This window comes from Candoia aspera, chromosome 13 (genome assembly GCF_035149785.1).
Source record: "Candoia aspera isolate rCanAsp1 chromosome 13, rCanAsp1.hap2, whole genome shotgun sequence".
NCBI classification, from domain to species: Eukaryota; Metazoa; Chordata; class Lepidosauria; order Squamata; family Boidae; genus Candoia; species Candoia aspera.
In genome coordinates, this window is record NC_086165.1 from 10841590 (window position 1) to 10863432 (window position 21843).

General features: G+C 42.1%; 1 protein-coding gene across 1 annotated transcript; it reads left to right on the forward strand.

Annotated features, from left to right (window-relative positions):
• RAMAC (RNA guanine-7 methyltransferase activating subunit) lies at positions 1-7410 on the forward strand. The gene is made up of 4 exons (XM_063314058.1): positions 1-59; positions 1569-1715; positions 3490-3666; positions 6637-7410. The coding sequence occupies exons 2-4, from the start codon at positions 1579-1581 to the stop codon at positions 6836-6838; spliced, it is 516 nt and encodes a 171-aa protein (XP_063170128.1). The 5' UTR covers positions 1-59; positions 1569-1578; the 3' UTR covers positions 6839-7410.
• The last annotated feature ends 14433 nt before the right edge of the window (positions 7411-21843 follow it).

Consider the following 21843-nt stretch of genomic DNA (forward strand, 5'->3'; position numbering starts at 1 on the left):
GGTTCCCGGTGTCGGATCGAGGGTGAAGGGTTCTTTTTCTTCTCTTTGCTTCGCTGTTGGTGGGTAATAAGAACAAGCACCGTAATAATAGTAGTAGTAGTAGTAGTAATAATTGGTTATTTTAAAGCCTGGGGGCTTTAAAATCTGCCATCCGGGTGTTCACTGGCGTCTCTCTTTCCCCCTGGGTTGTTTTGGTTTTTGCGCCAAGGAGCTAGTCCTCCGGGTCTTGCAAGGATTCTGCAGCTCATCCCCAGGAGCGCGTGGAGGGGGAGGGGCCGGCTGGACCGGAGTACCGCTCAGATCAGGGTGGCTTTCTTTTCCGGCTCTCTGCTCCCTCTGGCCCCCGCCCCCGTGGTGACTCGTTGTGTAGTTTTGTGCTTACAGACCCGTTGTGTAATTTCTAGACCCGCAGCAGGTAGCTAGAGGTCTGGGACAAGCAGGACAGGAAGGCAACAACGTGCTCCCGTTTCTCTTCCTCTGCAGCTGGTAGAGAGCCTGCTTGCCGCTGATAGCAGAAGTTATAATATATATCCCTAACGTTTACTAGCCATCATAGCTTTTCCCAGAATTACACTTGCAACAGGGAAGGCTTTTTTTTTAAAAAAGATTGTATGGATAGAGACTCCATAGATTGTGTGTGCGTGCACGAACTTGTGCAGCTTTGGGTCTTTTTTTTTGGCTCCTGGCGACCGCCTGGACACGACCCTGCAGTTTTCTTGTCAAGGCTTTGTTTGCCCTTGCCTTTTATTTCCTAGGGCTGAGAGAGAATGACTGGCCCAGGGTCATCCAGCTGGCTTCATGCCCAAGGCGGGACTAGAACTCATGTCCTTTCTAGGCTGATGCCTTGACCACTAGGTGAAACTGGCCCTCCCGTGGATCAATGCAGCCTTTTAAAATAGATGCTGGATATCTGCAATGGGGTGGTGGTGGTGGTGGTTAGACTTCCTGCTCTCTTGTGAGCAACTGTAAACATCTCTCCCCCTTTTGAAGTTTAGTCCTGAGCACATTTACACGGAAATGAATGTGCTTCCAGTGAACTCATCGGGAAGGGCAAGAGAGCTCAAGAATTTTCTGCATGGCTATAGTTGAAGGGAAAGTGAAGTATTTTGCTCTTGCTCAAAAGTTTTTTGAGCCTGGGTATTCTATCCAACTTCTGTGCTCTGATGCAAATCCTTTTCCTGGGCCGACTGTTACTTTCACTTTTGTCAGACAGCAATGACAATCTGATAATTACCTTTTAAAAATGCCTCTTACGTTGTCCTGGCATCTGCTTGCAACAATGTGTCTTTGAAGATTATGTACAACAAACAAACAATACTTTTTGTTTTGCTGTTTTTCAAAGCAAAGTTGCATGTCCCAGTATGTCCATTAGTTATTCTTTCAGGGTATGTACATATTTTATGTGCCCACAGTCCTTAAAGGACAGCTATCACTTCATAAAGGAAAGAGAAACTTACTCATGTTAAACTGGTTTTGTATAGCCAGATTGTCAACAATATCAAGTTAATAATTCACACAAGTGTTTGATTTTCAGAAAATAACAAGGTGTTTTTTTTAAATATTTCCAGGAATTCCAGAATGACTTCTACCACTGACACTGTTCAGAATGATCAAAGCATGTCTGCTGATCGATATACTGCAGAGGATAAGGAATATCAAAAGGATCTCCAGTGTTCTGCCAGTCCACCTCCTAAGGTTGAAGACTGGATGAACAGGTCTGGTCTGGCTGTTACATTTCCCTTATCTTAATATTCGTTGGATGGCTGTGGGAAGGCATAATTGTGCAGTGTATGCTGTAAAGGCAGAACTCAAACCAAGATAGCAAAATGGAAAACAAGCCATAAAGCCTAAATATAGATAACCCTGCAATGGTTAAGGTCCGTTTATTTTAAATGATTGTGTTTGCATTGGTATGTTTCTGGATTAAGAATATTCATTTTTGTCTACACCACCCTGAAATAGTTTTGTAGATCAAAATGTGGAATGCAAATTCCTTCCACATTTCCTTGATAAAAATGTGGCTATGTTCTGCTACCTATGCTAGTGGTTTACAGAAGTGGCATAGTGAGACCCATAAAAGATTATCTGCCCACTTTATTCTGTTTGCTCAAGTGCATAAAGATAAAACAGAAAATGCAAGAAGAGTCATGGCAAGAGACCAAATACCGTGTCTTAAGATTAAGAGACAATTCCCAGTAAAGGAATTGGCTGCTGTAGAGTATTTGCTACATTCTGACCTGTATAAGGGGTAAAACAACAACTTGATTTACTTATAGTACTTTAAATGTGATATTTAATATTTACTATAATGGCTAGTGCTTTCCTGTTCCTGTTTGGACATTTTAGTTGCATTTTAAAAACCTAATTTTAAATGTAAGCTGCTTGGCAAATACTGTAATTTTAAGAGCATGGGGTTTCCATACAGGAAAATCAGAAAACCTCTAAAGTGGTATATAAATGGTAATGAGAATAACATTGTAAACAGCTGTGGAGCTTCATGCATGCCCTACTAATCTGTGGCTTATTTACCCATAGTTTCTGAATAAACTAAAATTGCCTAGCTTTGCAAACACATTAATGGCTTAAGATCAAAGTAGCTAAGTTCATACAATATATGGGCAAAACCAAACAAGCAACATTAGGCCTATATGTCTTGAAGGAGGGGATATGCATGCAGTAAATATACATGCATGGATACCAGTAAAAATATATTAGAAATTTATTATTAACTTAGCTTAGAAATTTATTATGAGGATAAGTTTGTAAGGTCACAAAGAGCTAGAAACAACTGAATGATCAAACCACACTTTAGAAATTACCTAGGGATTATAACCTGGTTGGTCACAAATTGGGACAGTAGCCTTGTTTTCTAGAAACATTTCTCTACAGTAGTTGTGTAAGTAGCCTGCCCACAATTGCTGAAATTCTTTCACATTGTTGAAAGCTGCAAATGATTAAATGTCAAACATGTCACCACCTCCCTGTGACTGGAAGCACAGAAAAACATTTAAGATTGTGTCTCTCTTTTTTTATCCCAGTACTACTGAGTACTACTCAGTTAGGCTTTCAGGAGGTTGAAACACAGTGACTTCTTGCAAAGCCTGCTTTACTACAGCAAAATCACAATTGTATACTGTTTATTGTCTGTATACATTCCTTCCTAAAGGAGATAAAATACCCAGAAGGTTGACAGAATGAGCTACCATAAATGGCTGGGGAGAGCTTTATTCAACCTAACGGTTCAGAGGCGGTACAGTTTTTATTCCATATGATCTTAGAAGTTATTTCCAACTTCAAAATAAGCAGTTCCTCAGCCAAGTCTATGAGAGCCATTCTCCTCAACTATATATGCTTATTTATTGCATTTCTATCCCCTTTTTCCATAAAAATGTCCTCTATTAAAAAGGACATCTTGCAAGTCCAGTTTGTCAGTAACTTTAATTTCTTAACTTTTACAGACATTTTACAAGATACTTTTTGAACTTGCAGAGAACCAAGTGTGCCTTCTGTGTCTGAGATCCTCCAGAATTATGAAAGTAAGTTTGCACATCGATACACTTCAGCAGATGAGGAGTATCAGAAGTATGTTCAACGCCCGGCTGATCCACCTCCTTTGATAGAAGACTGGCAGAACAGATCGGGTGGCAACCAGCGAAACAGAGATCGGTATTACATCTGCTTTTTTTAAAAAAAGTTTTTGTTGTATAGCTAGGAAAAAAATGTGGACACCATATTAGTGCTTTTTGTGGTTGAATGTACACAATGCAGAGAGTGGCTGGGCTGATTTTGGTTTAGCATGATGTGTGAGCTCATCAAATTGTGCCTTCGTCAACAAACCACCGTTTAGTAACAGTGGAGTAGGGTGGTGTACAAATCAGGACATGATGTCTCTTTTGGCAAAGGTTAGTTTGACTTTAGAACCGGTAGCTGAAAAGGATTGTGGCTGAGTTCAAACACTGCACTAAACTAAAACCCAGTGTGGATCAGAAGTGTGTGTGAATCCAGCCAGTGGGCAGGGCCAAGATCTAACTCTTCCTCCTTGAAAAACAGACTCCTGGTTAGACTGGCTGAAGGGACAGCTCTTGGTGGGCAATTCTGGGTTGCTGGTGCTTTGAGGAAGCTTTTGATGCTGTTTTTTTCTCCAGGCCAAGTGACTGGGAAAACCTAGAGCCTTTCTTCAACAGACACAACTTGCAGTGTCACAATTGGTGCAAAGCAAAGAGCTTTTTAGGTGAAGAGGAATAAACTGAAACTTTTGAGAGCACTGCCTGTGGCACCAATTGCTTACTGGTTGTGAAGTGGGATTTTTTGGGGCAGAGAAGAGAACTTCAGGCTATTTCTGACCAGCCAAATGGCTTGTCTTCCGTTGCATGGTTATTTACAAAAAACGGTAATTGTACTAAGCAACAGACGATTTCTTCTTTTTTCCTGGTGGTCAAAAAAAAATCATACTCATTTTTAAATAATAGTGCTCAATCTTTATTTCTTGTGATTCTTGGTAACTGCTGAATATGCATCCTTCTGCTCCCTCCCCCCAGTCCACTATTCAGCACTTGAGATTTTACACCCAACAGACATTTCTGGATTCTGTTCCTCAGCTCTTGGCCTTACATTCTGCCTCTGTCCTTAGCGTGATCTTCATGTTGGCGGTTCGCACTTGGAAAAGGGGAGAGGATGTTGTGCATTAGGCTGCCTGCTGTGCTGCTCATATGGAATTTCAGGGTCAGTGGTGGGACCAGGCAAAAAAAACTAGGACAAGCAGGGAGAGACAAACACAGAAAGGGCAAAATATCCTTGGTGAGTGAACGGTGTCCTGCATCTTAGAATAAGTGAGGCAGAAATAGTGTGTTTTACCTTAAGTTTAAAAGGTACATAAGTGGGGGTGACAGGAAGGCAAACTACAGGGATGTTGCTCATTCTGGAGCCATTCCTGTATGTATGTGAGAAGAGAAGTGTGAAGGATCCATTCTGAAATGAAAAAGAAAAATTCTGTATGAAATATGTTATATAGTCAGATTGCTTAGAGTTCTCCAACCACCTTGGAGAGAGGCCTTTCTCAACTCAGCTACTAATCTGAGAGACTGAGCCCACAATCTTCTGTATATAGCTGTGGTCTTGCCATGCCTCGGCCTCCTTTACATTTTACACATATGTTCTTAAAATATTATTTAGACAGCAGTCCTCGGGAAAAATCATGTCAACTGATGAGAAACTTTACTTGGTTGGTTGCAGCTTTCATCTCATTCTTTATCAGTTACTAGAGAGCAGAAGTGGCTAATAAAGATCAAGGTGTTCTGTCTTTAAAGCTAAAAACAAATGTCACAAGAGTTAGTTTTCAACATCAAGTGACCAAAGGCAAAGCAGCCAGATGAAAAGAGAAGCCAAGCGGTTAATTGCTCATGATTTGGATTCCAAATTCCCAAGCATTGCTCTCCCATGGGGGAAAGATGGGCAGTGAATAAATTTATAAAATAAAATCAGTTGGGGTATTTTGAAGAGAAGTTTAAAGAAACCTTGAAATAAAAACCATCCCTCTTTCCAATCACCTTCCTTCCTTAAAAAAAGAAAAAAGGATGTATCTCTGATTATCTGATAAAGATGGAAGAGAATTACTTCCCTTTGGAAAACTGTTCTGTTGTGCTTCTGAATGTAGTATCGTAAGGATATTTTAGATTGACATTCAGAAGTGAATTGTTGGCTTCTTCCTCTTTGTGTCACCCCACCCACCGAGGAGAGGGGATGACGTCAACCAAGGAAGGCATCTTCGGAACATCTTGCCTCTTGGCTTTGCTTCTCTAGGACAAGGATGGACGAGGTGTGGCCCTTCAGAAGCTGCTAGGCTTTATCAATCAATCTTTTATTATTACGACCATAATAATAATAATATTTATTATTTATTTATATTATTTATTATGACAGTAATAATAAAGATAGTGCTTTCTATCATCTCTGTTGACCAGGCTGGCTTCGCTTGTGAAGAGAGCTGGGATGTCGGGAAGGCCTCGCAAGTTGTGATCTGCCAGTTAGTGCATCAGCCCTGCCCAGCAACGCCTCCAAAGCGTGTTTGAATTTCCTGCTTTTTTCTGCCTGTCTCAGAAGGCAAGAACCAGGAAAGAGGGGTTACCCAATTTTGTCCCACCACTGCTTGTGCTAATGGCCTGGGTTTGCTTTACTGCTCCTTTCCTTCCTTAACTGAACTCCTCTGTGGGTAGAGAACACTAGGTGCCCTCAACACCAGATGGGAGAGAGAAGAATTATAGTTGAATGTACCCAGAGAAACACCAGGTTAAATTGGCGATAGATAGATAGACAGACAGACAGACAGACAGGATTGACGGGATAGATGGATAGATAGATAGATAGGATAGACAGAATGGGGGGGAGGGAGAAACTCAAAGTTCTAAATTCATAGCTCTTCATACACTTCCTAAATGACAGAAGTCCAACATCTTCAAATAGAGGAGAATGCAAATATTTGACAAGTCATCCAATTCTTCATGTACACAGATAAGCCCCATTTCACTCAGTATAACTGTAATAGTATCTTTCTTCTTCAAAATGCATACGCTCTGCTGGGGTAATGCCAGTGGTCTACTCTAAATCTGTGTTTCAGCATGCCATGTTTCCCTTTTGCAGATTTAGAGACAGCAGGCACTTCCGAGGCAGGGGACACAGATACGACCAGCCAGGAGGCCGCAGATCTGATCGTTCGCACGAGAAAGCCTGGGGCACCAACTATCAGCAGCCTCAACACGGACACCCTTCCTTCCCTCAACATGGCTGGCCACAGCGTGGCTATGGATCTCATTCCCAGGGGCTGCCTTACGACCGCTACTAGCACACTAGCTGGCATTGGCATTTCAGTATAACTGTGAGCAGTTGCAGGGTTCCAACGGGAATGCTTGCTTTACTCCGTTTCCAACGTTCATACATCATGTAGAAATCTTTATGTATTTATATGCAATATGTTTAACCCAGGAGACAGAGACAGTGACACTGAAGTGCAACAGCTAAACTGAGTTTGTTACTCCACTGTTTTTTATCTTGACACATAAAATTTGCGAAAAAGGAACTGGGGCTGTCAGGAGGACCTGACTTTTGCCTAGGGGAGCTGATCTTCTGAGTCCCGACTCACAGAGTTTTGTTACTAATGAGGAACACAGCGATGAGTATCAGTAATATCTCATGATAGGGAAAAGCACCAGTTGCACTTTTGGTTTTATTTTGTTTATGCTCTGGCTTATTACTGTGTTTATCTGTGCAGGGCAATTACCCTTCCAGTTTAATTTGCAAACAATTAAGCTAAAATGTCACATAAACAGGAAGATAATTGTAAAACATGCTGCATTTAAGCATGGTTTTGTTTTTGTATTATAGCAAACCTTGTTATAATTAAATAGCATCCCCTTATATCTATGCTTCTTATTTCAGCAATGTGTTGTCATGAATAACATGGAATAATACCCAATGAAGAGCTGGATTTATTGCTCAAATTTAGCCAACGCCCATCTCCCCCAAAAGAGGGACTCTGGGTGGTTTACAGTAAAATCCAGCACAAAATATAAACATTAAAATCACATAAAACAGTTATAATAAAATACAGTAAATAAATAAAATCCAAGAAAGGTATAAAATCCAGGCTGGTGGGAGGGACTCTAGGGTGCGGATTTATTGTTTTATTCAACGTACAGCCTCCTTGTTCTACTCCGCTGAATGCTCAAAGCAGCTAATAGTACCAAAAAACCCCAAGCAAAACTAATGTTGTAGCTAAAAAACAGAAGCAAAACTAATGTTGAAATCAATTATCAAAAGCTTGGGGAAAGAGGTGCTTCTTGTTTCTTTTCCTAAAGAAAGACTGAGTCCCAAAACAGGGATTGCATTGCCAGCTGATTTGTCTCTCAAGCAGAAGTCCTTTGTCTAGGGTTGGGAAGACTGTTCACCTTCAGACTTGAAAAAAGAATCCCTACTTCTCTTCTTCAATAAATCAAAAAAGGCAGGACATTGGTGGCCTTCCAAATATGACTGAGCCACAACTTCCAACATCCTCCATTGATCAGTCTTGCTGACTGAGGTTGCTGGGTGTTGTAGTTAGCAAATTCTGCAAAGCCACAAGTTTCTTACCACTCACTCTAGATCAGTGTTTTTCAACCTTGGCAACTTTAAGATGGGTGAACTTCAACTCCCAGAATTCCCCAGCCAGCAATCTCCATGGCTGGCTGGGGAATTCTGGGAGTTGAAGTCTACCCAAAGGTGCCAAGGTTGAGAAACACTGCTCTAGATACTATGATGGGTTCATACCTTGCAATAAGCCAAAACTTTTTAACGATGGATTGATAATGCTATAATGGTAGGGTTACCACAAATAAACCACATTAAGGCTAAAGGGCATGGCACAGCACATTTACAAAGATACATACCCTGTCAGGCTATTTCCTTTCAAGATAGAACATTACCCAAAGCACAGAAAAAGAGTAAGAATTAGTAAGGAAAAGAAATGGAAGGAAATTTTAGTTTCCCCCGATGGGCCCATAGATACTAATTATCACTTTGGTCAAAGATGCCGACTTTGGTTAATCAAGGTTGTCACATAGCGCTTTTGAGTAAGACAGAGTAGACTAGTCATACCCATGTCCCATGCCAGAGGAAACAACAAATATAACAACAAACAACTATGTAAACCAGGACTGACCATCTTGAATGGATTAGATGCAAAGCTGAAGAGAAGAAGAGAGGAAGCTAGGAACAGCCTCTGCGTACCTTTCCTGGGGATATTTTTTTTAATCCGTTCAATTGTGTCTGATTCTCAGAGACTGCCTGGATTAGTCCCTGCAGTTTTCTTGGCAAGGTTTTTCAGAAGTGGTTTGCCATTGCCTCCCTCCTAGGGCTGAGAGAGAGGGACTGGCCCAAGGTCACCCAGCTGGCTTTGTGCCTAAGGCAGGACTAGAACTCACAGTCTCCTGGTTTCTAGCCTGGTGCCTTAACCACTACACCACACTGGCTCTCTCCTGGGGATTAAGAACCTGCAATTTTAGAACTGCAAGTTTAGCATCTACAGATAAAACATTGATGGGTGTGACAACTGCCATCCCGCCTTTGTACGTAAGAGAAAAACCCCTGTTCAGAGTTAGGGTAAAGGTAAAGGTTTCCCTTGACATTAAGTCCAGCCGTGTCCGACTCTAGGGGGCGGTGTTCATCTCCGTTTCAAAGCCGAAGAGCTGGCGTTTGTCCGTAGACACTTCCGTGGTCATGTGGCTGGCATGACTAAACGGAAGACCGTTACCTGCTCATCGAAGCGGTACCTATTAATCGACTCACATTTGCATGTTTTCGAACTGCTAGGTTGGCAGGAGCTGGGACTAGCAACGGGAGCTCACCCCATCACGCGGATTCAAACCGCCAACCTTCCGATCGGCAAGCTTGGCAGCTCAGCGATTTAACCCGCAGTGCCACCGCGTCCCTGTTCAGAGTTAGGAACGTCAAAAATCAAGGCATCTTGCTTCAAGAGGTCTTATGGCCAATGATTGAGCAGATGGGAAAAGGCCTGACGATGGCTGATGAGAGCATAACCCAAGGACAGTGCCCTCCAAAAGCTGCAGAAATTGCAGAAGTGCCTCACAGAGGAACTGGATAAGAATGCTTGATAACAATTCCAAGAGGAGTAGCCATTTTAGCGTAATAGATCAACTTTTTTTATACATATTTTGGAGCACAACACAAATAACATGCCATAACTGTTAGCCTGCATTCACACGACATGCTAATTCAGAGTTAACTGGACCATAGGTCAGTGAAATAAGCAAACTGCCCAACTCAGTTAACACACTCAAATACAAACTCACTGTACCGAATGAGTGTGTAACACACTGAACCATCATGGTATGCAAACTTATCCTTGAAACCTTAACAGCAATACAAGGCTATAGCTGTGTTCAATGTCCTATTAAGCTGAGGTTTGCTCTACCATGGTTTACTGAATAAACCACAATTGCCTGAACTCACGCAACATGCTAAAGCATGAGCTGTGGCTTATTGACCACACCGTCTTAGTTCACACAACATCTCAAGCCACAAACATTTTGGTTCCCTGTGCGACTGAATTCTATTCACCTTCTTTTAACAAACGATTGATTTGATTCTTCTGAAATTGTTTTTCCAAAGCAAAATGAGATAGGCATTAGTTTTAGATGCTTTGAACCAAAGCAGACACTTCAGTTGTTTGTATATCCTATTAAGCCACAATATACAGTCTTGGAGGAATGGGCTGTTTAAACGCCAAACAGTTATCTGGCAAATTCTGCTTCATGGTTTACAATGCTGTTAACTCCAGTCAACAGTGAATTATTTTATAAAGCACGGCTTAGCAAAATGGGTGAACCAGGTTTGCTTGGCACATGAGGCAGAAAATCCCATTAGCAGCTCTGCCTTGAAATAAAAATATAATCAGCCGCAGAATAACTTTATTACCCCTTCATATGACATCCAAATTCAGCGGCTCACTAGCTGCAAGATTAGCCTGGGATAAAAGTACCTGACTGATACAAGACCATGATTTAAGCCCGCAGAGCTAACTCTTACCTGCTTTATTATCAAGTGTCCCTAGAAACCCTTCAGTTTCACAGTTTATCTGATAAGCTCCACTTGTGTGGGAAGAACAGGGCCTTTTAATGCCATTTGATTAAGTTCCTCAGCAGGATACGTCATAAACAGATTTGCCGGTCCTGAGTATAAATGCCACGATGTACTGCTGTTACAGCAGGGGAAGAGTAAAAAAAAAGGCTGCTGTATAAACAAGAGAGGATGAGAAACACAACCTGCCCCTATAAAAGAATGACTAAAAAGCTTTCGGTTACAAGTCAGAATATTGTTTACGAGATGTATGTGCTGTTAAAAAGAACATATAGAAGCTGAGAGCTGTGGATTTTGTTAACATGGTATCCTCCCCTCCACAGATGTCAGCTTAAGTCTCAATCATCTAGGTCCTAGGCCCTGACAATTATTTTGTGAGAGCTAGCTGTATTTGTTTATAAAAGAAAAAAAAGGTTGTGAGTGACATTTGAAAGACCAACCACTTAAGGTTTCATGGGCAAGAATCTGCTAACAGATGCACGTCGGATTAGAATCAACCGGAGGTAAGCTAGATATAAAATACAGAACTCACTAAAACTATTGTGGACAGCTACAATGGCTGAGAGGATTCAACATGCTAAGCAACAGCACACAAACCACAAATATATGCTCTTCACTTTTGAAACCAGAAATATTCTGGGACCTTCGACTCAAGAGTATCTGCAGGGGAACAAGAGACATCACGTATGTCAAGAGATCATCTCGCAAGGGATACAAATAATGTAACCCACATAACTCAAATTACATCATTTGCAGGAGGACATCATGATGCACGGTACATCACTGTGGTTTAGACCAGATGCCAATCCATAGCTCGCCCATCTTTACTTTATAAGCAGATAAACCGATTTCTAGTAAAATCACTCAGTGGCCCTGTCCTCAGCTGACCCAGCTGGCACTACCCTAGTCCGAGTTCTTCACTAGTGGTTCCATCAATATGATTACGCTACCTGGAGCAAAATGTGATGTTTGGGGAATACCAAGTCTTGAGCTCCTGCACTCTTAGTCTAAGACGTGCCTAACATCTCAATAGTCCTTGCAGCAGAAGAGAATTGGTTGTGCTGCCACACAATTAGTCGACAGTTGTGATCCTGCTTTCAGAGCCATGGTGTTAAAACCTTTAAGAACCTATGTCACCGGCCTTCAGACAAAGAGAACCCTGTTCATCAACCTTTTCTCTCAGGCCAAACCTCTGCTGGAGTAAGAGGAGAGAGAGAGAGAAACATTTTATGCTTATCAGATTTATTCCATGGTGAAAGCTGTTGAAAGATTTCTTCCTTGGGAGACACTGTTGGTGATTGGAAACTGTGTTCCAAGGGAGATGGTATCCTGCCATCTGTCTTTTCAGAACAGCCTTTCCCAAACTCTAAAACTTGCCTGGCACAAAAGCCAGCATGGAGAGTCAGAATGACATTCCACAAGTCAGATCATTTTTAAAAGACAATAAAGATTATGGAGCAGATCAGCCTCATGGCTTCCTTCCAAGCTATCTGGCATCTGGGATTGTCCATGTTGTTTCATGTGCACAACTACCCAAAAAGCGGTTTGGCCGAGCCATGGTGACGACCAATGAATGGGGTAGTTTTCTTTCCTTCACCCAAGCTGAAGCCCATCTGTTTCTGCAATAATGCCATTTAACCATGGGGAAAAGTAGGATATTCTGTTTTCTTCCTTTTTTTCCTTTAGAACCAAAATAGACAAATTAAAAACCTGTAGGAGAGAACGGGCACTGATCCTCCCTGCATGCCTGGAATTGCCCTTGCTTACCGGCTATATATAATTATATGCAAATGAGTGCTAAATCAGGATCTTCACTTCAAGCACTTCAACCCTGGCTGTTTTTTTAGAAGTCAGTGCCAAGGAAGTCGTTTCCTCTAACCTATCTCCATTATTTCAAAAACACGTAGAACCTACACAGCATTCGTTTTATTTAAACATCTATTTAAAATATTTCTATCTCATGTTCTACTTTTAAAGGCAATCAAAGTGGTTTTCTAGGCACTGACCTTCAGGGATCAGAGTGGCACAGTTCCTTTTAACAACAACAAAAAAGGAAGACTAAAGTTTATTTTCTGATATCAGAATATTGGGCTTCAAAGATATGCATGGGTATGTGTGCATGGGTGCACAGAAACCCAAAACCTCCTCTTGTCATCCGCACCCCCTCTTGCCTGTTTTTCTCTGCTCCCCATTTTTATGACACTGTATCTGCTGCCACTGGACTTTGAAGGAGGAGGATAGAAAGAGTATTGACACCTTTGGTGTTGCATAAGACTCCTGAGAATACCATGGACAGACAAGAAAACAAACCAACGGATCACTGAACAAATCAACCCGGAGTTCTCATCTGAGGCACAAATGACCAGGCTCAAATTATCCTACTTCAGACACATTATGCAAAGAACTAACATTCTGGAGAAGGCAATAATGCTGGGAAAGGTGGAAGGAAAGAGAAGAAGAGGATGACCAGCAGCAAAGGGGATGGACTCAGCTATAGTGGTGAAGAATGCACCATTGAAAAACCTGAAGGACCGAGCTGGGACAGAACCTCCTGGAGAAAATCTATCTATGGAAAGGAAGGAGAAGAAGGTAGATGGATTCAGCTACAGTGACAAGGGGGGCACCATTGGAAGACCTGGAAGACCAGATCAGAGATAGATGGTCATGGAGAAAATCTACTATGTGGCCAGTAGGAGTCAAAAACAATTTGATGGCACATAATCAAAACAAATCATAATCAAATCCCCTGCCATGGCTGTGTATCTTGCACCATAAACCATTACACAAACCAACATGCTACCAGAGATCACCCAACAGCTGAAAGGAGGCAATCAAAGGAATCTACAACATTCCTCCCACATAGGGCCCTGAGTTGCTGTTCGTCCCCTTGAAAAAGAAAAGCCCTTTCTCTGGCTTCTGGGATTTCAACAGTCAAAAGAGGGAAGGAAGATTCAGGACAGTCTTTTTCTGTCAGCTGAGCTTGCTAGGAGCCAGTAGAGAAGGACCCCGGGGGAGGACAAGGACAGGAGGTCTGGCATATTTGGCATTTTAAATGGGTACTACAATAAATGATTAATGCACTGTTTTATTTTTATCTTTGTCTTTTGTTTGCTTCCTTCCTTGGGTAGATTTGATACAGAAAGGCGGCTTATAAATATTTCACTAGCACAATGATATTGTTAAGACTCTTCTACCTCTTAAATAGGTGAAGAAATGAAGGTCACCTTCAAAGCTACATGTAACAAGACAAGAAAATTTACAGCAAGATTATGCAGAACGACAGTCCTGAGACATGGAGGAAGTCTGTGTAGAATGACTGTGGCTTTTAAGTAAATCTTTTTTTAAACCACTTTCAGCATGCAAGTGCACAGAATAAAGTAAAATAAACAAAGATTAGACACTTTAAACAAAGAAAACCCTGAAATTCCCAGGATGCCAAGTTATGTGTTTATTGTCCATCTTTTGCTCTTCTGCTTTCACAAACCATGTCACAATTCAGTCTTTACTTTGTATTTCACACGAAGTGCTCTCCCCCCCGCCAAAGTCTCTACAGCAAGAAATTTAAAATCTTGAGGAAGCAGACTCTCTATTTGTAGAGACTTGAGAAAGAAAGAGTTTAGGAAGATGCACACAGCAAACTCCAAGTCTGCTAGAGGCTGAAGACTTGATGCAATCACCTGCCAACGTTAAGTTGATTTTTTTCCAATAAAACACTCCAGGAAGAGCAGCTGGTGAGATAGAAAGATGGTGCACTGTGTAATAAAAGCACAATCACTTCTGGCATAACAATGTAAGGTGGTCATCTATGTATAGTTCCTGCCACTGGCAGTGGAGAAGAGAGGAGATTCTTAAATTACGAGCAAATGAGAAGAAATCAAGAGTGAATTCAGCCTGGGGGATAATACCAAGAGTTCGGGAGGTACTACAAATGACAAGCCAAGAGAATGATTGGGAAAAGGATGCTTTATTGGATATACTAAAAAAACTGGCTGAAGGTTTAAAAATTAAAAGGGAAATACAAATGACAAACCGAGAATGACCTGGAAAGTTTTTCTTATTGGATCTACAAAAGAGACTTGTTAAACCCTTGAAGAAATCTGTGCGACGGGAAAATTGAAGGGAAATCAAATCCTATGACATTATTTGATTGAATTAAAGATTAAGACTGTTAGAAGTAAAAAGAAGGAATATAAAGTTGATTTGATCAAGGTTAAGATTTTTTTTTTTCAAAGTTCTGGCAACCCTTTATGGACGTTTTGCAGATGTTTTATGGATTTGCTTAGAGATGAGGAATGAGATATGGGATGAAGAGATCTCTGTCTGTAACCTTATGGGGGGGAAGAGTTACTAAATTTGTCTGTACTTGTAATGAAGGTAGGAAGTCACTTCTTTATATATTTTCTTTTTCTTTATGTTCTTTTCTTTTTCCTATACTTTTTATTCTTTTTTCTCTTCTCTTTCTCTAAGTTTAGTTTGTACTAGTTTTTACTAATCAAAATTCTTAATAAAAATTATATATTAAAAAAAAGTTTGGGAGGTTGGTTTGTTTGTTTTAAAAGAGGGAAGACCTTTTGCTCAGAATGAGCAGCAGTGTATTTTTATGGGCCTTTCCTTAACCTCCAAGGAACTAGCATGAACAATAAGAGAAACGAAATGGAGGGTGGGGGTGAAGTGAAATCCCATCTTGAAGCCAAAACAGGCAGATGAGAGCTGGAAATAAGAGGCCTGGTGTCAATTTTCCCTTGGCAAGAAAACACAACGCAGATTGCCTGCATTTGTCATGAGAAGCTGATTCTCACTGTCACTCTTCAAAGTATATTTCTACTATCAGGAATAATAACAATCATCATTGTCATATGCTTTTTTTTATTGGGCAGCCTTTTCTGACCTGGACACCTGCCAAAGGCACAGCCCCTGAGTTTCCAGAAATCCCAGCCAGCAGATTTGCATATAATCCCAAATCATTCTCTGGCTCTGAGTTCCAAATGCTAAAACAATTCCAAAGACTATCTGGAGCACAATTGTGTAAATCCACTGAAAAAGGTGCTTTGGAACTTCTTCCTGTGTATGGAGAAAACTGGGAGCAGCTTCTGAAGCAGCCATGCAAGTCTGGAAAAAGATGTGGCTGCTTTAATGATCCAGAAAGAGGTCTTTGTATACCTCCTTGTGAATTCTTCTTTCAAGAACTTTGCACAGCCTAAGGCTGATGGGACATTTCAGGCGCTCTCAGGAAGCTTCTTAATAACATCTGGTTTTCTGATTAGGTTCTGGCTGAGCTTAAGTTTGAACCAAGAACCCCTCGGCTTCTAGGGGCTTCCTGCCACTGAACTCTTCTCCCCACCCCACACCTTTGGTCTGCCTTTCCATTACTTCATCCATGGGATTGGGTCTGATGATGCAAGTATGCCTGTTTGGTTGCTAAGACGAAGCTCTGGAGGGGGAAAGGAAGAAATGCCTGAAATCAACTCTTCTTTCCCAAGGAAAAATATCTTGTAAACATCCTGATGTAACCAGCTTCTCCAGGGAATCCCTGAGATTTCTTCCAGACTCAATGGAGTAAGTTACAGCCACTTTCTGCACTCAAGTCCCTAACGCGGAAAGCAGCTCTTGGTAGGGCAAAACTGTTGAGCACAAAACCGCTCTTTGACTGTTTTTCTTGTATTCTGAAGTTCCTATGTCCAGTTTAGATCTTCAGATCTTGAGATATCTGGTCTTTTATATAGGGGAGTAGAGGGAGGTTCCTGAATTGCTTCCTCACTCCTTTAGCTCTTATCCAGGAATAGGCGTGTCCTCCAAATCTCTCTTTGAGAAAGGATCTACAGATTCAATTATTACCCTTAGAGCAGTGTTTCTCAACCTTGGCAACTTGAAGATGGGTGGACTTCAACTCCCAGAATTCCCTTGCTGGCTGGGAAATTCGGGGAGTTGAAGCCCACCCATCTTCAAGTTGCCAAGGTTGAGAAACACTGCTCTGTTAATCCAGAAATATTCCATTACATAGCAGTGCCAAGAAACCACCCCAGATGCTATTCAGGTTTCCATGGCTGAACGGAATCCATGCTCCCAGAGCAAAAGACTTCAGGCCCTCCAAATGGAGTTACCAATTTAGCACATGGGAATTGCGGGAAATTTCACAACCCTTTGCATCCGCCTTCGCAGAAGAGGCTCCCTTCCCCCCCCCCCCCCACCCTCGGTTTGCTTGGCTGGAAGAGCAAAGGGACTCTGCCAGCCTCTCACAGTAATTACAGGGTGTTAGTTTTGCCTCACTGCAGAAGATAACAACTCCCCCACACACATGATTAGAGCTTGGCAAATACCAAGAACACTGGATGAATCAAATGGATTGTGCTAGATTTGGGGGTGTGGGGGCAGAAATGACAGACACTGGAATTCTGGAGAAATGGCCCCCTTTAACGGAGTAAGCTACGTCCTCCTCTTTTGCCCTAGATACAGAAGCTAGGCTAGATGATGATTCACGCAAGCATTTAACGTAACAGGAACACGCCATTTAGGTAGGAAGCCATGGAAAATGCCTTGGTCCAGGTTCATCTGATAATTCCACCTGATCTGTGATGTGCAGCATTATGAGACGTGGTTTATTATTATTACATTTATTTCTTAGAATTGGCTCTTATTCTGAGGGCCCATCTCACATCCTACAAACTGACTAACTTTACACCTATTTCATTTCCATAAAGTGGGATCATCAACTGCTTCCATTCGTTGGATTCACAATTTGTGTAGCTGAAAAATTAAGTAAGGATCATCCTAGACAAGGGGATGGCAAGCTTTCTGGTGACTCGAGTGTTGCCTTTTTCTCAAATTCATCTTTTTTCACTTACCAAAGGCTGCAGGGCATGTGGCAATGACTGAGTGATGTCACCAGGAGTGGGACATATTTTTTCACTTTTATGGGGCTTGGTAGGTTCTCTTTTGAAGAAAATAGTTATGCCTAATAATGGTTTGGTCTTTTTTTTCAAGTAGAAAATAATGCAATGGTTTTTAAATAGTTTACTACTAAATATCAGCAGCGGGATGGGGGCAGATTCTGGGGCTGCAAAAAAGATGCTGAAACATCATAGGGAGATGGCCAATTGCTTATTCCTGCTCTACACAGCTCAACTTTCTTTACTTGGGAAAATGTAAATTGGCTTTATCAGTGTTTGGCTGCAAGGGATTCCAACTCTGTCATTTCTTTTTCTTTGTAAGCAATTTAGCATGGCTTGGTTAAATTATATAATGTATCCTTGATGTTTGTAGGTTGGCTGGCCAACGCTTTTCCAAGGAGGTTGTGTGAAGTTCTGTTTTAAGCTACGTTGAACCACCAGGAAGGCACCACATGACCAGTTTTGTCCTTTATTGCGCTCTTCAGATGCAGGTAGCCAGATGTTGTTCCATGGGTTCAAACCCTCTACTGAGAACTGGGCTCACAGACCTTTGCCCTTCAGAAGACTACATACAGTGCATTAGCTTGAGGAACCATCCAGCTCCTGGCACATCGGCCCATCCCATCCAGTCAGGCAGAGAGGGCATGTTACGGATCCTGTCCATGAGGGATTGGCGATTGGCAAGGTCCAAGAAGAGGGCCTTCTCTGCCGTGGCCCCCACCCTCTGGAACAAGTTACCCCCGGGGTAAGACAGGCCCCCACTCTCCCGGCCTTTTGGGAGTAAAAACTTGATTATGCCACCTGGCCTGGGATGGGGGACAGTTATTCCTGGGGGTGGTTGGCCCCTTGAGAGTACCAAGGTTAAGATCTTCCCTTCTGGAATTTTATATTTTATATTCTATTTTATATTGTATATTTTGTATTTGTATTTGCATTTTTAGGTATTTATATTGAACTGTTTTAGGGATTTGCTATTTTCATTATCTGTAAGCCACCCAGAGTCGTTCTACGAGAGGTGGGTGGCAAAGAAATTTAGTAAGTAAGTAGGTAAGTTCTATTAGAATGGTACCTACGGTCCACCTTCCCTTAAGCAACCAGAGCAGAGAATAACACAGATGGCGGGTACAGTTTCTTGATCAAAGCTGTGCCTGCCTGCCCATACAAAAGGGATGGGGCTTCAATTGGGACACCACACCCACCATCTTGCAGATTTTGACCCCTCCCCATGGACGCTCCTGTTTGGACACAAGTGCTGGAGCTGAAAATCAGCTGCCACTAGCATTTCAACATCAGTGTCCCCTTGGTAGAATGTAGTCAGGGTGAGATGCAGCGAAGGCTGTGAAATTACTTCCAAAGAGCCAACTGGAATTGCAGAGAGCTCAATGAACTGAGAGCAGTAGAAGATTCTGTAGAGTGTAATTTAAGCTCAGCAGGGTTTTTATGTCCCCACTTCTAGGGGTATGGATAAATCTACATATTTTGCTGCTCCAGATCCCTCTCACTGCAGGGGACCCAAAGCAGTGACTTCAACTTCATAGTCTCTCATCAGGCTCAAGAAATTTTACCCAGGAAGGACGTACTCTACATCACAATTAGTAACTTGGATGATAATTCAAGAGGGAGGGAAGCAGCTGTTCCTAGACTGGGTGCCAAAAACATGTATGCCTTTGAGAATCTAAAGTGGCCATCCAACAGAGAGATTGTCTGCCACACCCTTGCATGAGTTACTGCTCAAGGCTTGATCACTCCTAAGGACTTCCATGTGTGTTTGTGTGTGTGTGTGTGTGTGTAGGTGAGGGAAGATGAGTTATTCTCTTGCATTACAGCATCAGGTGTGATTGATTCAACTTTCACTGTGGAAAAGATGGGGCAGAATTATCCACATCAGAGGAAGCTATTCACTACACCACCTTTGCATCCTCCCAGCTTCCACTGAAAAGGGTCAATTCCGTTCCGTTTCTGCAGTTGGTGTAATTCAGTCACTCTCAAGTGCAGAAACACAAGAGTTACATTCTCCTCAGCAGAGACCCATCGCCGGAACAGCAAGTAATGGAGAAACCGAGGGGTTAAGATCTCAGAATGGCAACTGCATAAGAAGCTGACTTTGTATACCTATCTAATATGAACTGAGGAATTTGGTTTTAATTTGGGGATGGACTGGTTGGTTGAGATCTAGAACAGCTGCAGACAGAAATTATTTTTACTCAGTTTTAAAATCTAGATCCAAGAAGTTCAAGGTCTTTTTGTTCAATTATCTTAGATAAAGTGCGGAAGCATTCTTCCCACTCCCACACTTTCCTCTGGGATATCACTAACTGCACAACTAGAAAGATGCATTAACCCACAGTGCGGTTTCTTTGATGTTGTCTTGATGCCTTGGGTAAACAAAGCTATTGTTAGTTTGGAAACTAAACCTTATGGTGTGTCATATACAAACCCAACAAATGGGTTTCAAACCATGGATAATCAAACTGTACTATTGTGGGATAGCTGAACTCTTTGCGCTGTAGGAACAGGGAAATTCAGAAGAGAAGGGCTGCAACAAGGTATCTTTGAAGATGTTCAGAGAAATCTGTTTTCTCTATTTATGCAATTATTGATATCTAGAATAATCAATCTCTCCTACTTGGACTATCAGAATAAACTCCTCTGTCTAGTCCAGGGTTTCTCAACCTGGGCCACTTTACGAAATACTGTCTGAAAGCCTTGAGTCTTCAGCCAAGCCAAGCCAGATGCTTAATACCGGGTTAAGTATCTGGAAAGCTGAGAGTTACTGCTCAGCCCCACCTCCCTGCGAAGCCCATCAGCTCCTATTTAAAGAGTAATACAGTACTTATTGCTACATCTACCCATAGAGATTCACAAGCAACTTTTATTGAAAGAGATATCCCCTTCTGTCCTCATTCTTGATGATGGCCAAGCATCTACTCCCCTGGAATTCTGCCTGACAAGAGGCCTCCAAGGAGGCTGATGCTATGCAAAGATTAGCACAGAAAGTGTTATTCAGGAGGCAAGACCAAGCAGGCTCAGGAACAGAAGGGTGGTGTGTGTTATGATTACAACTTTGCTGTGCCACCCATTACAGCATGCCCTAACAGCTTCAGATTGCCGTGACATCATGATGGGAGATGTTCTCAAAGGAAATAGCCAGGAGGAGTCCTTTGCCTGGGAAAGAGAGCAAACTGGCAATCCTACAAGATAACGCCATCCGTAGGTACTCTGGGAGCTCTTGCTAGATTCCTTGCTCAGTCTGCCCATTAAGCATGTCATCCTAGCCATATCGTGACTGATATAGCAATCCTCAGTTCTGAACGACACGGGGTGCAGAATTATCCAAACACAAATTCTGTGCAAGCACTCATTCATTTAACTGGTCTAAATTGGCTTGGAACACTGAATGAAGGCGCTGCATCAACATTCACCTCCACAGGGAGAAATTCTATCACCAGCAATATGCTTCCTGATAATTGGTGGTGTCATGAGTAAGGATGGCGAGCAGGGGGCTCCCTTCCAGACTGTTAAGCGCATGCGTAGCACTGAGGAATTGGTGAGCCATTCCAAGAGGCACAGATCGGGACCGCCTTAACCTGCGGGTTTATATGGCTGGGTTTTTCCCATGCTTGTTCAGTTTGTTAGGATTACTGTTATGTATTAGCAATAAAACATTAGAGAACAGTTCCCTGTCTCAGAGTGTTCCTGGGAGTCAGGACAGGTGGCTTGTTTTAGGTTTTTTTTTTTTAAAAGCAAATGTAGTACTTAGTTCACACAGTATTCTAATCCATATACAGGTAGTCCTCAACTTATGACCACAACTGGGTCTGAAACTTCCATTGCTAAGCTAGGTGGTTGTCAAGTGAGCCACACCTGATTTTACAACTTTTGCCGCAGTTGTTAAGCAAATCACTGAGGTTGTTAGGTGAATCCGACTTCCCCCATTCACTTTGCTTGTTGGAAGCTGGCTGAGAAGGTTGCAAATGATGATCAGGTGACCCTTGAATGCTGTGCCAGTCATAAGTACGAGGACCAACCGTCACTTTTTTCAGTGCTGTCGTAACTTCAAATCGTCGCTAAACAAATGATCCTAAGTATAGGACTACCTGTAACAGGAGCAGAACCAGCTTAGTTTTAGGTTTTCCCCTATCCAATTAAGAATACCACCACCTCACTTTGCAATAGGAAAGAGACAGATATACGGAGCTTAAACACAAAGTGGTATCACATTGGATCTGCTTCCTAGACAAGTTGCAGGGCTAGTAATAAAACTCCCCAATGAATACAAAGAGGCAGCCAGAGCCACTCACGAGAGTTTTCCAAACCATTTTGCTCATTC

Bases quoted from the DNA above. Each gene is read 5' to 3' on its own strand.
- RAMAC (XM_063314058.1), top strand. From the start codon at position 1,579: ATGACTTCTACCACTGACACTGTTCAGAATGATCAAAGCATGTCTGCT. The intron at 1,716-3,489 runs GTCTGGTCTGGC...TTGAACTTGCAG, and splicing joins GTTGAAGACTGGATGAACAG to AGAACCAAGTGTGCCTTCTG. The intron at 3,667-6,636 runs GTATTACATCTG...TCCCTTTTGCAG, and splicing joins AACCAGCGAAACAGAGATCG to ATTTAGAGACAGCAGGCACT.